The sequence below is a fragment of the Aphis gossypii genome, chromosome 1 (genome assembly GCF_020184175.1).
Source record: "Aphis gossypii isolate Hap1 chromosome 1, ASM2018417v2, whole genome shotgun sequence".
Taxonomy (NCBI): Eukaryota; Metazoa; Arthropoda; class Insecta; order Hemiptera; family Aphididae; genus Aphis; species Aphis gossypii.
In genome coordinates, this window is record NC_065530.1 from 26,260,787 (window position 1) to 26,278,385 (window position 17,599).

The 17,599-nt window shown below is 25.7% G+C and overlaps 3 protein-coding genes and 1 long non-coding RNA gene across 4 annotated transcripts; 2 read left to right on the forward strand and 2 right to left on the reverse strand.

The window, feature by feature from the left end:
- Window positions 1–183: 183 nt before the first annotated feature.
- On the reverse strand, window positions 184–1,540 carry LOC126553563 (uncharacterized). Its single transcript, XR_007606562.1, has 3 exons — window positions 1,133–1,540; window positions 850–993; window positions 184–779 (listed from the first exon to the last, which is right to left on the reverse strand). It is a non-coding gene; the product is annotated as an uncharacterized LOC126553563 (long non-coding RNA).
- A 258-nt stretch (window positions 1,541–1,798) lies between these two features.
- On the forward strand, window positions 1,799–6,820 carry LOC114129978 (histone chaperone asf1). Its single transcript, XM_050208699.1, has 5 exons — window positions 1,799–2,122; window positions 3,615–3,737; window positions 3,806–3,921; window positions 3,989–4,165; window positions 6,453–6,820. Exons 2-5 carry the CDS (start codon window positions 3,629–3,631, stop codon window positions 6,663–6,665), a joined length of 615 nt encoding a protein of 204 aa, XP_050064656.1. The 5' UTR covers window positions 1,799–2,122; window positions 3,615–3,628; the 3' UTR covers window positions 6,666–6,820.
- Window positions 6,783–8,536, reverse strand: LOC114129976 (mesencephalic astrocyte-derived neurotrophic factor homolog). Its single transcript, XM_027994848.2, has 4 exons — window positions 8,222–8,536; window positions 8,025–8,146; window positions 7,227–7,368; window positions 6,783–7,120 (listed from the first exon to the last, which is right to left on the reverse strand). Exons 1-4 carry the CDS (start codon window positions 8,310–8,312, stop codon window positions 6,954–6,956), a joined length of 522 nt encoding a protein of 173 aa, XP_027850649.1. The 5' UTR covers window positions 8,313–8,536; the 3' UTR covers window positions 6,783–6,953.
- A 409-nt stretch (window positions 8,537–8,945) lies between these two features.
- On the forward strand, window positions 8,946–11,648 carry LOC114129975 (S-adenosylmethionine sensor upstream of mTORC1). Its single transcript, XM_027994847.2, has 3 exons — window positions 8,946–9,461; window positions 10,454–10,618; window positions 10,733–11,648. The coding sequence occupies exons 2-3, from the start codon at window positions 10,559–10,561 to the stop codon at window positions 11,567–11,569; spliced, it is 897 nt and encodes a 298-aa protein (XP_027850648.2). The 5' UTR covers window positions 8,946–9,461; window positions 10,454–10,558; the 3' UTR covers window positions 11,570–11,648.
- The last annotated feature ends 5,951 nt before the right edge of the window (window positions 11,649–17,599 follow it).

Here is a 17,599-nt window from a genome sequence, read left to right on the forward strand (position 1 = left end):
TTAATAATTATTAATTTTTTTTGCCTAAGTTGTATTATTTGAATCAAAGACATTTGACAGTTTGACACCCAATAATAGGACAATTCACACTCACTAGTATCATTAATCCTGAATAATCAGTGTCTAAGATTATAATAAAATAATTGAAAAGTTTATTCTAATAAAATGACAAGATGTTGTAAATATTAATTAATATACATATATTTATTAATAACATAATAACATAAAATATAATAGGTAATAAAAAATAAAAATAAAATATTCAAAATTCATGTTTAATTACATACAATACGTTTTTTTTAATAACTAATATTTTCAGTTCTGTTTTGTATTGAGAAGTTTTACACATGTTACATACCTACTTATGTTTAAGCCTTTCTTCATTTGTTTTATTTTTACAATTTATTTGAATACCTAGTACCTACCTACCAGTTTAATTTTAAAATATCCATTGAGGTTATGGAGTTCATCTGCAAAGCTTCAATATATATACATATATGTCATATGTGAATGTCTAAATCTAATTAAATGTTAGAATTTATTGTTCCAACCTACTGAATTTCTGATATATTATTAGTCTAACAGTCTTACTAAATCCTAATTTAGTTGCATTGTGGCATTGTGCACGTTCCACATAAATGGGCTCTTTTTTGAAGACGGCACATCATACATCATTTGCTTACTGTTAATTAACTTGTATTAACATGTTACATCGATGTGAAAATATCATCTACATCATTATTATGTGAAAAAATATCATATTATATAATAAGATCATCCTATAAAAATAAATATTTAAATTAAAAAAAGTATATATATATATTATATTATATATATTAATTTAGGTACCTTTTTTAATAATGCTAAGTAGTAAAAAGGCCAATATTGACAAAACCGTCGGGAATCAATAGTCCGAATACTGTATTATTTTTATGGAAAGTGTATCTCGTAAGCTGCAGATTCCGCTTTCTTATTTCCATGTATCATCCTGACCTGATATTAAAGCAAAACAAAAAATATTGATTTATAAATGATATAGTAAACCACTTATGTCGAACAAGCTTATTTTTTTGATTAAGAAATCAAATCGATGAGAATCGTATATAATTTTTATTATTATCGTTACCATTACCTTTAACTATTAGAGGATTGCACTTACACACTATGCGAATATGCAATTCAAACATTACGAACTTCGCGTCAATCGTTCAAAAATCAAAATTCAATATTTTGAGCATTTTTAAACTAAAATTAAACAATATTTTTCCAGCGTATTTTCAAGTATTCCAACGGAAGATTCGGAATTCAGAGGTCGGCGCCGCGTTTTATTTACCTACTATAATACGTATATACTATAAAGGTATTGATTACGGATTGATCGACTAAAATGTCTTAGAACTGTTTAAGATGAATCCCGAAAAAAAAAACAACGGAAAAAACTAAAAAGACAAAAGCACTTATAGAAAACACAATAGCACATAATAGGCTATGGCCATTATGCGCGTATGCCTTACAGAATACAGAGACAAGACTACAAGAAACTAGAATTTAAAGTTCAGTTTAATAATTTAGATAACTAATAACTATAAATAACTTCACATTCAAATTTCCCCATGATTTAGCGTCAAACTTCATGATATCAGTGTTTAAACCATGGCATATAAACGCCATAACCAAAGAACATCACTGCAATAAATACAATGTCCTTGATGTTTATTAAGAAAAACAGCTGTCTTAATTGATAAAAAAAAATGGCTGATTGGAGGGAAAAATTATTTTGCTTATTGTTAACAGAATGGATTATGGGCAATAATGCTCTATTGCCGTAATGTACATTGTACACAAATACCCAGTTAGAAGTTACTAATCGCTTTTTCAGTTATTTTCTGTGTGCCTTAGTGCTTTGAGTCTTCCGTTGAAACTTGAAAATACTCATTAAGTGTTTTTCCGCAGTACAAATTTAAACGTTTTGTGTTTGTGTATTATAATTCTATACTTGAACCTATTCAATAGTTATTTTTTAAATCATTATTATTTAATTTTATTTATACATTGTAATTCGTATCTGACGTTTACAGATAAATTGCATTCCAGTATCTATTCATATAAGACGTAATTAAGGGTAAGCAACATATTACTTCAAATGTATTTACCGTAATATGTTAATTTTGAAAAATTATTAGATAATTATTCTGTACTTATTTTAGTTTCAATATATACCTATGGTAAGTAGGTAGTTAAAAGTATGTAAGTATAACCATGTTTGTACAAATAGTTATCACCTATTAACACTATTTTAAGCAGAGATTTGTCAATAGTTTTCAATGTTCACTGTTAATTTTTTTACATGGTTGATTTATATTTTTTTTATCAATCTAATTATAAACATTTTCAACGGCCTTTATGCATCGTTAAAAGTATTATTATTTTAATTGATAATCACATTTATTATATTTTATTACTATCTTTTTAGGTACGTGATATTTATTAAAGATATCTTTTATATTCTGTATATTTTATGAGTATTTTACTGTACCTATTTTTTTTTTGTTTATTATTTCTTAATATTGTTATGTTATATTCTGTAAATATACCTATTACTTATATTTTAGATTTCTGTATGGAATTTATGCATTGGAATGAAATCTATTATATATATTATAATATATGCATAATTATACATATTGCATACATTTATGCATGGTTGAAATTATACCTGTACATTCCAAACACAATTGAAAATCACCGATAAGAGTCATACAAACATCATAATTAAGCTTCTTACATACATATACTTGTTTAATTAAATGATCTGCAAATATTGCAATTAATTCTTGGGAAATGCAAAAAATCAAATCTTCCATAACATTGGTAAAAAAAAAAAAAAAAATGAATGGTCCTTCATAATATATTGAATTACAGTCTTAAGCTATTCAGGTCGCAAATTATACACTATTACATAATACGCGCCAAGATATCTTCATGAAAAATCCATAATGTTTTTTATTAAAAATTCTATATCCAAATAATTTTCCATTAGAATCCTTTTATTTGAAACTTTTTTGTACCTTGTTCAAGAAAGAACAAAATTGGTCACTGCTACTCATCTCTACCTATATAGAACAATATATTCTTAAATTCCCATATGTATAACTGTAAATTAAATTCCTAATAAATGTTTGTATGAGTTATGTAAAAATAAGATTAAACTGAAAGTAGGTATCATCTATAAACTGTATTTTTCATCAATTTTTCCATATTTAGTCCTCTTCTTTTTTTTTTTTTGTGACGGTATCACGGCAATACAGGGGGGAAGGCCACTTCACCCAAGGTGGGCCGTTCTAAATAAGTACCTAGGTATCTTTAGTTTCAATAAGTAGATATCTGGTGCACAACTAATCTGCTAGCTACTTGTTTAAACTTAAATTGCCTATTAATAATCAACCTCGTAATTAACTGTTGGATTAATATTGATATTTTTTTTATATAATTATCACAATATTCAGAATATGAAATTAACGATTATTAAAAATATTATTTAATATTATCAATAAATTATAAATAATTATATCACTCCTATAGGTAAATATAAATATTTGTTTTTTCTTATGCAGATATACATAACAGAATGGCTAAAGTACAACTGTCAAACGTCGTTGTCTTAGACAATCCATCTCCATTTTTAAACCCTTTTCAATTTGAACTGACGTTTGAGTGTATTGAAGATTTAAATGAAGGTATTTTTAAAAAATAAATACATCTATTTATTTCAGATGAATTTTTACATGTGTTATGTTTTTTTTAGATTTGGAATGGAAAATGATTTATGTTGGATCTGCTGAAAGTGAAGAACACGATCAAATATTAGATACTATTTATGTTGGTCCTGTTCCTGAAGGAAGACATATGTTTGTTTTTGAGGTATTAATCATATATTAATATTTAATTTTTTAAATCTATGATGTAACATAAATGTTTATAATTTTAGGCAAATCCTCCCGATGTTTCCAAAATTCCTGTAGAAGATGCTGTTGGTGTAACTGTTGTATTATTAACTTGTTGTTATCGAAATCAGGAATTTGTTAGAGTTGGATACTTCATAAATAATGAATATACAGATCCAGAGCTGCAAGAAAATCCTCCAGCTACACCTCAATTTGATAAGGTATGTATTTTAAAATATTTAAATTTATGTATAGTATAATTAATATATATTAAAAAAATAATTTAAATGTAAGAAAACTGTATATTAGTAAAATCATTATTTAATATATTGAATATATTATAATGTAATGCCAATTAAATATTATGTATGATTATTAATCACATTTTTCTGTTATCTAATAATTTTTATAAAGAAAAATTTTAAATAAACCATTTTAAAACCGATTAAAACACTATAGGGGAAAACGATAACTAGAAAATAGTTAAGTTAGTTTTTTAATTTTTTTAGAACAAAAAAATTATTTAGATTGTATTGAACTCTGATTATTGAATTCATTATAAATAATGCTAGAAAAGTACTGAAAGTTTGTGATAAATTAGATTTTTTTTTTAAATTTCTGAATAAGAAGTTTTTTAAATTGGTGTTCAATACTACTTTTTAATATTATTGAAATTTTAATTTTTCATGGTACTCTGTACTTTTTTCCTGCTAAGAAAATGTTTGTGGTAAAATTGCTCATACACCTTTTACCTCCTATTTTATTATTATGCTCTTTTAGCTAAACTACATTTTCTTTTTTATTATCTTTTTATTTCTTTCTTTAAACACAAACATGTTAACTCATTTTTTTCTTTAACCTTCGAGTGGTCGCACTATTATCTAAAACAAGAGTAGGCAAGCATTGTAAATTTTCCTAATATGTTGTGATAATTGTACACTTATCAAATATTAATACATTTATTGTTTTATAAATCTGAATTTACTATTACTAACAGTAATGCAATATACAGTACGTTAACAAATTTGTTTTTATTTAAATTATTATAATTATTTATTAAAAATGTATACCCATTATTATTACATAAAAAATTTAACTTATTTTTACTATTAGTTAACAGTAAGAAAGCTTTAAATTATTTTGAATTTTCATGGTAATCGTTATTAGAACACTGTTTATATATATAATAACTTTTTTTGAATGCTGGAAAATTAATAATAAATTTATTTAAACTCAGTTTTTATAATTTTTAAATATACTTAGAGACTATATTATTCGAAATGTTTATATTATACTCAACACTTCTTTTTTTTTATTATTATCTTAAGACTATTCTTTAAACGACCAAAAGGTCTTTATATTAATATGTTTAAAAAATATAAGTATTTTACATATTATTAGGTATAATAATATATAGTACACATCAATGAAGGCACACTTCTAATAAATTGACTCCTGTTCTCTTAATTTTAATTCTTATAGTCTTTTTTTTTATCAGAATTATAATATAATATGTTTTATTAAATAAAAAATATATAGGGACGAGCACCTTGGCAAATCAATGTACCTATTTTGGTGCATTTAGAAATAATTTTTTAAAAAATTTATATTTTTGTATTAAATTATTATAAGTTATAGTATTTTGTAAACTACTACTTAGTTTAAATGATTGATCAATAACATAATGTAGTGCTTGATATTTAAATAAGCTAATATTTTACATATAACTTATTATTTTATCATGCACTGATTTTAGAATTAAAAAAAAATAATTCAATTTCACTTAAATTTATTTTCAAGTAGAAAATCTAAATTGTTTAGATACTTAATAATTATAATAATTTATTTTAAATTAATACTAAATAATTACTAGTGGAATATATTTAAATGTATAATTTTTAATCTTTATGCAAGTATAGTTCTTTAACATTTGAAATATTGTTATATACTTGAATGATTTAAAAATTTAATATTAATTATTGGATTAAAGGTTATTTAAATAAATTGATTTATTTACAGTTACATTAATAATAATAATAATAATAAAACAATAAACACTAGGTACACTTTATGCTATTAATAACTTACATTTTAAAATAGTGATTTAATATATTTCAATTACGCATGGAATTAATATTTGTTTTGAGTAATTTTATCAATTTATTATGAATGTCAGTATATATTTATTCAAATAGAAATTAATAAACAATTAATTTTTAACTAAAAATAGTTGGCATATTTAGTTACTCATTAATTGAATATTTAAATTGCAGTTAAACAATATTAAGCTCTAATAATGTGGACGGATTAAGTTATGTACATAATTTTAATCACTACCTATTACATAAAAATCATGAGGCATAAGTCCTTTATTTGATTTTAAAACTTGAGTATTGTCTATACGTTTCTATTATTTTTTATTTGAAAAAATGTTTTTGTTTACTAAGTGATGCTGTTTATATATATAACGTATTTTTCAAAACTAAAAAGTAATTTTATTCACTTTAGATGACAAGAAATATATTGGGTACTGAACCTAGAGTAACGAGGTTTAAGATTAATTGGGACGACTCTGAACAACCTACCACTAGTAATGGAATACAAACTACCTGTCACGAAAATGAAGATTCAAATCTACAAGAAATGGATGAAGAAGTGTCTTCTTTGTTATCTTCCCATGCAGACAACAGCCTTAGTCAAAGTCCAATGGAAGTATTGTAAATTGACTGAACCAATATCTCATCTATTTTAATATCAATATTTTTTTCTAAGTAATGAATTTTATAAGAAAATAAAATAAAAAAGTGTTAATCGTGTAATAAATATAAAAGCAATTAATTTAAAGTTGAAATAAAATAAAGACGTTTTTTATTCAATTTGTTTGGTTTTGTTAAATAACTTCAGCCCTTTATTTTATACCTTAAATAAATTATGGAACACAATACAAAAAACAATATTGTATCAAAAAAAATTATCAAATTTATACAATGGGATAATAAATTTAGTTATTTATAACTCATCTTTGACGAAAGAGGGTTTTAATTCTTCAACTCTTTTGATATAATCTGTCTTTTCTAAGCAACCATCACAAATTTCTCCCCAGTTATCCAATATTTTCTTCAAATCTTTCACTTTCATTTTCTTTAAATTGACTGTCTTCCAATCGATTTCTTTGTCTAAAATTAAATTAAATTTGTATTTAATGCTTAATTGACTATATAACTTATCAGTAGTTAAAATTTTTGATTTATAAATATAAAAACTAAATTTTTCTCAACTTACCATATTTAATATCGCACACTTGAGCATCCATTTTCTTCAAACGTTCACAGATTTTAAGTGCTGGCATGGACCACGATAAAGGTTTGGACATTTCACTTAATATACCAGTTGCAGAATCTTCTAATCCACCCAAGTAATAACACTAGAATGTTGATTAATGATTAATATATCATGAAATAATGTAAATTAAGTGTTTTAAATTATAATTAGATAAAGCATTTTTTTATCTTTTACATTACAGGAAAAAATTACACAAAATCTTTAATTGTAAACAATATACGATTTAAATATTTTCAAGAAGTATCAGATTTTAGTGATAAATTCCTATACGTAGTCTAGAGAAAAGGAATCACTCGTTATTCATTAATGACATTAAAACCTGAGAATTTTTACTATAAATGGCAATACAATTTTCTTTGAGAAAACTGGGAGAATTCTCATAACTAACATTAATTGACTCCTACAATCAAATTCTGGCGTAAGAATACGGAGTCTTCGTAATCTTAGTGTCATGTACAGTCAGCATATGGAACAGTAAGGTTGTGATTAAACAAATGGTTTTCAAGCTTAACACTAATTTTAATTTAAAAAGGTTGTTCATAGTAAGGTGTTTTCTTTACTGATAATATTATACCTAAAATGTAATCCCTCCCCCAAAAATAATGTTATTAAGAGATAAATAATTCAATTTTCTTAGAAAATATTACTTCAAACTGATTACCCTATACTAAACACGTTTGACTCATTTTATATAAAAAAAGAAACATATTTTATTTAAATAGCCACATAGGAACTTACCAGTCTTTTTTCCTTATCAATTTTAGTAGACAAACAATATTTTTTGAATTGTTCTTCGATATTTTTTGGATTTTTTTCATCTTCAAGTGTTTTTGAAAACTTTTCTATTGTACTGACACAAACTATAAACATAAACACAATAATAAATTATTATTTTTAACATAATCATATTTAAAATAATATTGACCGTTACATACCTGGACAATCTTCTTCAGTAAATGTTCGGGATTGTGCTTGAAATACATTAACAATGAAAAACACACATACGAACAATATGTGTTTATCCATTGTTAAATAGGATTTTGTTATACAATATTCAGAATTATATTAAGTTGCTTATTTTTATAAATAAATTAAATAGATAAATAGATAGTCACGGGGTTCGAATTATTTGATTGTAGTTTTTTAGTACTTTAAAGAAAAATCGTAAACGACAAATACTTTTGATTTTTATTGAAGCTGTAACACAGTTAAAAGACACATCACAATTTCACAAATATTATATTTTAAACTTATCAAATACATGTATAATAGTATCCTACTGTTTTAGCATATTATCCAAACACGACTTGGCGAAATCTCATTGGATAACGTTCCGGTATGATTGAAGTATGAAACGTGCACATGATTGTATTACCAATATTCCATTCATACCAATACCACAAAAGATTTAACACTTTCCACAAATATTTTAAAATGGTTTTGTATACAAGTGCTCGTTTTTATGATGTTTATGATAATTTTAGTTTAATGTATCCGAGTACCACAATAAGAGGACCTTTTTTGTGAGCATTAGGTTTAAAGGATTGTGGTTGCGTGCTAAAGTCTAAAACTTGAAGTTCTGAACCGAGCTACGAATTTTAACCATATCAATACTCTGATTATCACTCTAATTATATCAAGCACCAGCCACCGGGGTTATCAGTTATCGACACTCCATAATATTGTGTTTGGATGATATTGCTATTGCCAGTTGCACTTATAATATATTATGAAAATTGTATTTCTTTTCTAAATATCCAAACAGTAAATATTCTAAATCTTTACGACCTTACATCAGTTACATCTTGAAGCTTGATTCGGTTGATAAGTTAATTCTCGATTCCTCGATCCTGCTGTGTTCTGTTCGTAATTTAAAATAATCTTAAATTGTGGTTTTGAATTCCCAATACCATTCTTAATACATATCAAAATAGATTCATACGAAAGATCAAAAAAATTTTAAACCGAATTGGAATCTTTGTTTTTCATAGTTATTATACAATTGTCTACCATCTATCTTATTTTTATCAAACAACATTCAATACCTATGATTTTTTAATTTGTTATAATATGTGTTAACTAGTTGTTTTTGGATAATTCTAGATTAATTTATGTTTTTTTTATCTTTTTAATGATAAACAGTAGTAAATAACGTGTTTTAAACATGTCTTTTCTGTAAGTATACATACTAAGACAAATATTTTGTGTACACAATAATAATTTTTAAACCTATTATGATTAAAGATATCTTGAATAATGTTGCTTAACCAGTACCCATATTTGTCAAATAACAATTTTATTAAACTGTGTGATGAACTTATTTTATAGAATAGGTTAAGTGAATTGACTATTCTAATCTATAATAAATGGTTCTACCACTTCTACTTAGAGAACCTTGGTAATATTATTATTATTATTATATTCATAGACCTAGGTCTATGATTATATTAGAGTATTATCAAAGCTCTGTCTATAATATATTATTATATATATATATGTAGTTCTACCCTTTGATACATGCTTATCTGATTCTACCACATCTTGAATTAAATATATTTAATTTATTCTATTGTTCTGATTTTATGCAAATTGTTTTGTTTTTAATGTTTGTATAACATTAGTATGAAATTAATACCTTATATTATCAAATTCTTTTATTGTACTAGTTATTTTTCACGATAAATACCTAAAAAAAAAATAGTATACATTAAAATAATATTCAATGAGGGAGTGAGGTATATTAGAAAAAAATCCATGTATGAAAATATAAAATAATCTAATACTTGTGTCAACTTAAAAATTGTATAATTTAGTTTTTATAGATTTTATCCTAATTAATTAAAAACAATCATTATAAAAATGTTTTGTAATTCATTTCTTATTTTCTGTTATTTAAATTAAATCAACAACATTAGTGATTATAAAATTTAGACTATATTATAGTTTTAAAAATTATTATAGATATTATATACGCTAATAGTTGAATGGATGATCAATCAGCATCTCGTATTGTTAGATATTATAATGAAAAATAAACCCAGTTAGATAGTGTATCTGTTTTAACACATAAACCCCTTTACCTCTTGTAAAGTTGTAAATATTTATCACTGTCTACTAATTTAAAAAGCAAACATTAACATTTGAATGAAAAAAAAAATGTGTTCTAGGGATGATAAGAAACGAAAAAAAATACTCGTAAACCAGTGGATAATGAGCACATTCAACATGCAGAGTTCATAAAAAATTGTCATCTAAAATTAAGATTAAACTCTATGAAAATAGGTGCAGACAAAGCATGGCAGAATCACTGCTCAGATGATTCACTTCTAAAAGTAAAACAGTTGTTTTGTATGCTTTAAATTAATACTAAATTATTATATTTAATTTATTACTCAAAAAATTACTTTAAACATTTAAAATTTGTTTATTTATATTATTTATTTCAGAATTATTCAAATACAATGCACAAGCTTGCTTCACAGTTTTGGGATACAAATAATAAAAACGATCCTTCAAGTTGTAGAATCTCATGGATTTCAAACAATACATTAAAATATTTTCAAGAAGATTATTTACATGAAATAATCCGAGAAAAATCTTTAGCTCAAAAATTTAATGTAGTTTGGGACATTAATGATTTAACCAGTATACCTAAAAATCCTTTTTATTTACTTGATGTAGGAAGCTGTTATAATCCTTTTCAAAAGTATTCTTCATTTAATGTATTGCCTATTGATATAGCGCCAGCTATAGAAAATGTTGTTAAATGTGATTTTCTTACAGTACCTTTAGATATAGAGTTAAATATTGTCGATAATGTTTGCCAAACATTACCAATTTCCAATTTTGATATAGTTGTATTTTCTTTATTTCTTGAATATTTTCCATTACCAAAACAAAGATATAAATGTTGTGAAAAAGCTTATAATGTTCTTAAACCAGGTGGTTTGTTAGTTATTGCAACCCCTGATTCTAGTCATGCATCATATAATTCCATAATAATGAAAAATTGGAAAATATCATTAAGCAATTTAGGATTTTGGCGTATCAAATATGAAAAACTTACTCATATTCATTGTATGATATTTAGAAAATGTTCATTAAAACAAATTCCTAGAAATTGGTTGCATTCTTTGAATATTAAAAATAATATTGAAGATTTAATAACTATCCCACAAGACTCAAGAAATTATGATAAAACTAATGAAACATCAAAAACTATTGTTCAGCGTGAAGATGATGACCTAGTTGCTAACTTGTTTTCTGAATTAGTTAATGTATAAATGTAAATATTGTTAAACAAAATTTTGAATTTGTAAAATAATTATATTTTTTAATTAATTAAAATAATATAATTTAATATTAGTTTTAAATTTAATACTGTTTACCTAAAGGCTAAAATTACCAATAATTGGCTATGTATATGGCCTCATAACTCTGTAATAGTTGTTGTCCTCACTGCCAGGCGCCAGCACACAACTTCCACAGTCCTAGATCCTTACAATTTCTTAAGGTATTTCATGCTGTATGTCATAAATCTATCATATTTTTGGTTTCTTTCCTTCTAGTTGCCATTGAATAATAATTGCTCTAGTTTTGTATGTTACCTCTTTTCACTTTATGTGTCCAAAATCATAACCACTATTGATTATTATTTACTACATATTATTATGTTTTTGAAATTTGGGAATTAAAAATGTATTTTCTGTATTAATAAAAAACCATCCATTCTAACTTGAAGATGTTACACAACTTACACTCTTGACGCTCAAAACTTCAATGTTAATCATACTTGTAGTATACAGTTGTGAATCTATGATTTTTTTTTTGGGGGGGGGAGGGGGCAACATTTTTCATATTGATTTTGTAAACACAATATTTAGGATTTAATAAAAAGTATCAAATAAAGTACAGTTAAAATTTAATGAAAACTAAATGTTCTAATTTTTTTTGTAATTTTCATTTCTTACATAGAATTTACCATTTAATCTTAGTATATAATATTATTAGCCAATTATTAAAAAAAAATTTTAAGGATCAATTTTGTCATCAAACCACAAAAATTTGAAATAGGTACCTACCCAGTATCAGATACCTACCAATATAAATATATTTTATCTATTTTTAACTCGTGTAGCAACATGGGGAAGAAACTCAATATTAGTCGTATAATAGTTTTTCAATTAGTGTTGAAAAATATATAGTTTTAATCTGATTGTTAAAACAACTAACAAGGGTCGAAAAGAATGTATTCGAGCAAAGTGAACATTTTTTTTTTAATTATTGATGAGATATATCATTGATACCTAAGATCTGACAGCATGAAGAAGGCGTATATTCACTAGTATTTTTACAATACACCACTCCTTAGAATGTATTAATTTAGTTTATAATATGTTATTGTTATGTTGTTTTTTTCCCTACAATTTGTAGGGAAAACTGTAAACACTAAACGCCTAGATGGCTAAGTTATTGTATGTTGTTTGAAAAAGAGATCTAAAACATGACTCCTGGTATGCAGGCCCGTAGCCGGACCAAATTTTCAGGCGGGGCAAAGTAAACTTTTGGGGAGGGCATTATGTGTATGCCATTATATATAAAAACAATGTCTTTTTAATATTTTTAGGGAAGGCAACGACTGGGTTAGGTTAGGTCTGATGGTAGGTATTACATTAATTCCAATGTGAATATTAAGCAATGCATTGCCAATCCATTTAAACGAATTTTCCCTATTGTAGCATACTTCTTATTCCTTAGCCTTAGGTATGCTTTTATACGTTTTAACTTAGAAAACGATAGTTTACACGTGCGTGTTGTGACTGGCAGTACAGATAAGATTATACTCAAGTATCAACATATTATTCTACTACATTATTGTAATAATTTGTCTAAAACGCATTTTGAACAACGATTTATAATCATTATCAACTCATATAATTACAACTGAAAATATATGTAATATAACCGTAAAGGGGCGAGCTACATAATTTTAAGTACATATAGGTAGGTATATAGTATATACTAATACAATAATACAAAGCCGAACGCACCAGAGATTGCGTTCTGTACTTGTATTGTACTGTACTATTGTACTTAGTATCTTGGTCGTATCTATGAGTTATTAGTTTATTTACTTATTACTTACGAGTTATGACTAATGACTATCACAGTGGTGTAATCTATAGAAATAAAACTACAATCTTAATAGTCTCTTCATAGGTAGGAAGTTGAAATCTGAAACTTATGGTTATGATAAAAACCCACGGATTATGATTAACTATGAAATATAATATTATTATCCCAATGCCAGTTAAATTATTATTTATTAACAACAACAAAAACCGGAGAAGTCTCTCTGCCAGTGTTTATTTCAGACCTTCTATCCCGGGGAGGTTATCGTAAATTTGCAAGGGTGATGTATGCCATAAGAATGAATAATGAAAGGAATTAAAAATATCGTATAGGTACATTTTTTTCCGGGGAGTATTACCCGGTACCCCCTCTCCCCATGTACCTATTTTAAAATTCAAGCGCACTTCGTCATTAGCTATTGAGTAGATTCAAGATGTGAAGGTCCCCTGTAAAGATACGTTTAATTTTAATTTATGATAAAATACTGAATTGCAAAAAAGTTTTTGACGGAATATTTTCTAAGGTTACATTTTATGTAGGTATTACTATTATATAATATAATTTAATATAATTTATTATTTTTTTTTTTAAGTACCTACCTGGCTACCTACGAAAGTAGATATACGGATAGGTTGTATTAATTTTTACCAAAAACAAATTACCAACCATAGAACGGTATGAGTGGGTTCCGTGTATAAATTTATTAATTAATCTATTTCGTGTAAAATCAAGTATGTATCGGTACAATTCTGCACATGGGCAGAGATCCCAGTTCCAACTGCGTATTTTATTTGCATACGTGTTGAGTTGACACATTTTTAGAGACTGTTTTTACTGTTTCCACTTTCCAGTTAATTTTATGTCACACCGCGTCAATATTTATAATGTTTTATAATATTGTATATTACATATTTACATTAACACATCAACGCGATAAGGGAATAGAAATAATATTTTCTCGTAGACATACCATATTAGCTGTAACTAAAGTACCACAACTAGTACAGATATAGTTGAAACTTGTGGATGTTACAGTCAGGGCTAAATCAATAAGGTCCAAAAGGGGGGTCATAACTCTGGATAAGTTGAAAGGAGCCATAATGCGAACAAATTTACTCAGATATTGTTTTGTGTAAAAAGGTCTCACCAAAGTATTAGCCCCCCTTATACTAGTTATATTATGATCATGTCATAAACTACCACTTCGGTCCTCATTTACAACAGCTTTGCAATGATGTAATGTGTTGCGATGGTTGAACATAATATATTTAATATTATATTAAATATTAATACATTTACTGATTTTCTGTATTTTAAATTCATAAACAACAGTTAATTGATAAAGGTAATAATACAATAAATTAAAGCAATACTTAAACAAAAATTATTTTTACTTAAAAAAACAAATACATGTTATACTTTAGATTAATGTCATAAATTTTATTTTTCAATAAATAAATAAAACGTATAATAAGTCATGTAGTCTTGTATTGCGACAACATAAAGATTTGTCTGAGATAAAGTGACGACGCATTATGTAGGTAGGTAGGTACCTATACTTATCCACGCATTAAGTCGCGTTTATCATAAATTCACATATTATCTAGGTAGATTAAATAAGAAAATATTGTGTACTTACGATATGAAACTATATTATAGAGCGTCGCTAAGAGCGAGTACTTAGTTCTGATTTAAATACAATGAGGTAATATTTTTGTAATAGAGAAGGCTGCCATAGCTTTGTCTAACTCATATTACATAGGTAGGTACAAAGGTATGTACTTAATTGGAATAAATCTCTTCGCTCGCAACCTGGTTTCTACATTTCATCTTATTACAATATTACAAATCTTAATAATTTTATATGTATTATCATGACAAAATAGCCAAATTAAATTTAAAAAAAACACTCAGGGAGCTAAACAACAATAATACTTAGGTACCTATCTATGTAAGTGCCTACTGTCATTTCAGATTTTTTTGTAGAGTTCAGCCCCCCCCCCCCCCAAAAAAAAAAAGCCACAAAATTAATATTATATATTATGTACTAATGTACCTACTAACTGCTACAAAAAAAAAATGGTAGGTACTGAAAAAATGAAAATTATAAAACACCTACTTTCATAGGTTTATATAATTTAAATTGTACAACTGATAAAAATACCGTCGGAATGAAAAAAGTAAATTGAGGTATAAAATAAAAAAATAAATACATTTATATTATAGGATTATAGACTATAGCACAATAAATTGTTGTACATATTTATGTACAATTTTTTGCAAATGTGTAATAATAATAATAACAATACAATTGGTAATTAATATTTTATAATTATGTAACTCACACAACAGACATACACACTTCTTAGTACTTGAATAAAATCGTACAAGTATACCTAAAAGGAACATGTAACATGTTGCACACGTGTTTATAATATATTCAAACTAAAAAAAATTAAATGTTAATTATTATTGTGGCAATAATTTCCTAGTGGCTAGTACCAACTCAATACCTATTAAATATTCCAAAAACTATAATAATCTGTAATTATGGTTTTCATCAAAAATCTGTCTAGATTTAGTTTTTTAAATCAAACAAGGTGGACATTTACCTTGTCTTCGCATCACCAAATTATGCTTCTGTTTAAGTATAATTTTTATAGATAATATGATTATTTAGGTTGGAGGTAGCCGGTAGGTACCTATTCAAAATTTAATTACTTTATTTTAGTTAACAATATCGTAACATAACATAATATTACGTATATTTTATGTAATTATATGTGTATGATAATATCAAAGAACAATCATCCGTTTCGACCGGAACGTACATGTATTTTCATGTTTCGAACTAAACCATACAAGTATAAAATATAGGTCTTTCCAACGTCTGGTCTTAAACACGGACCAATATATTACATGTCTACGTTAATCTACTATCTGTCTATCTAGCTATGTATTATATATTAATTATAATTTAGTGAAAGGGTAAAGTCCATTTATTCTATAATCTTTGATTATAATTATTGATAATTCATATTAAATAAAGCAAATATTTAAAATGAATAAGTAGGTAGTTTAATTAACAATGCATAATATAATGTAATAAGAGATTCTGAGACTACTTAGGTATTATAACACTATAATAATACAGTATGATAACTATAGTTGTTAATGTAATAAGACAGTTATTAGATTTTCACTGTTAAATTACAATCAGTAGATACTACATATACATTTTTTTTAGTTGAAAAGGCAATGTTCATGTTTGTATTTGAATTTTTTTAAGTTATTGGCATTGTTAAACTACTGTGTAGTATCACTTATAGCTAATTAAATAAATACATATATTATGTTTATAAAGATAAAATATTTTTTCACAAATGTCATTGTTTTTAATCATCAATGTGATTATGATGCGTGTTGTACTATAATATTTATGCTCCAAAAAAAAAAATGGTTTCCTACCACGTTTGATTATTGTTTGGATTAGTGAAAAATGATAATAAATACTTATATTATAGTATTAAAATATAGCAAATATATTATGTACATAAACTACTTGATGTAAAACCTATTGTTACAAATGTTTCCTCGTGGTTAGAGTCGAAAGATTAGGTGTTGATGTCTAATGACGTGCGTAAAGAATGGAATTAGAGGTATTTTTTTTATAAACCGATAATTAATGTTTGATTGTTGTTTTTATAACAGTTCGTTTAATCGTTTTAATGAATTATTATTAAGAGGTTGAATGAATGAAAGACATATCAAGCTGTGACTCAACTATCGGAATTAAATTTATAGATTCCTGGAATTAGGAATTATATACATGTATTGTACTCAAGTATGACAAACGAGAATAGCACGTTTAATAATTATTAAACGAGACACGAGTCACGAGTGCACTGTAATTGTTTGTAGATACTATCGAATTTTTTTTAAGTAGGGACTAAAAAACAAACATATATGACGCATCTATACCACGAACCTTCAAATTTCAATACAATGAGTCTATAACTATGTCAAACGCTTTATAATTGGGCATAAGTAGGTGCACGTTAAAGGTAATCAAGTGTGCGAACGTGCGGAGATATAACTACGATAAAAGATAAAATTGTATTGCCGATCGATGAGCGATGAAGAGGCCCAAAAAGATAGAATAATCTAAAAAGTTATTTTTT

What these genes read in the sequence shown, in the direction of transcription:
- LOC114129978 (XM_050208699.1), top strand. Translation starts at nt 3,629, where the DNA reads ATGGCTAAAGTACAACTGTCAAACGTCGTTGTCTTAGACAATCCATCT. An exon ending in TATTGAAGATTTAAATGAAG is followed by an intron (nt 3,738 to 3,805) that starts GTATTTTTAAAA and finishes TGTTTTTTTTAG; the next exon opens with ATTTGGAATGGAAAATGATT. An exon ending in CTACACCTCAATTTGATAAG is followed by an intron (nt 4,166 to 6,452) that starts GTATGTATTTTA and finishes TATTCACTTTAG; the next exon opens with ATGACAAGAAATATATTGGG.
- LOC114129976 (XM_027994848.2), bottom strand. Translation starts at nt 8,312, where the DNA reads ATGGATAAACACATATTGTTCGTATGTGTGTTTTTCATTGTTAATGTA. An exon ending in TACTGAAGAAGATTGTCCAG is followed by an intron (nt 8,147 to 8,221) that starts GTATGTAACGGT and finishes TTATGTTTATAG; the next exon opens with TTTGTGTCAGTACAATAGAA. An exon ending in TTGATAAGGAAAAAAGACTG is followed by an intron (nt 7,369 to 8,024) that starts GTAAGTTCCTAT and finishes TCAACATTCTAG; the next exon opens with TGTTATTACTTGGGTGGATT.
- LOC114129975 (XM_027994847.2), top strand. Translation starts at nt 10,559, where the DNA reads ATGAAAATAGGTGCAGACAAAGCATGGCAGAATCACTGCTCAGATGAT. An exon ending in CAGATGATTCACTTCTAAAA is followed by an intron (nt 10,619 to 10,732) that starts GTAAAACAGTTG and finishes TATTTATTTCAG; the next exon opens with AATTATTCAAATACAATGCA.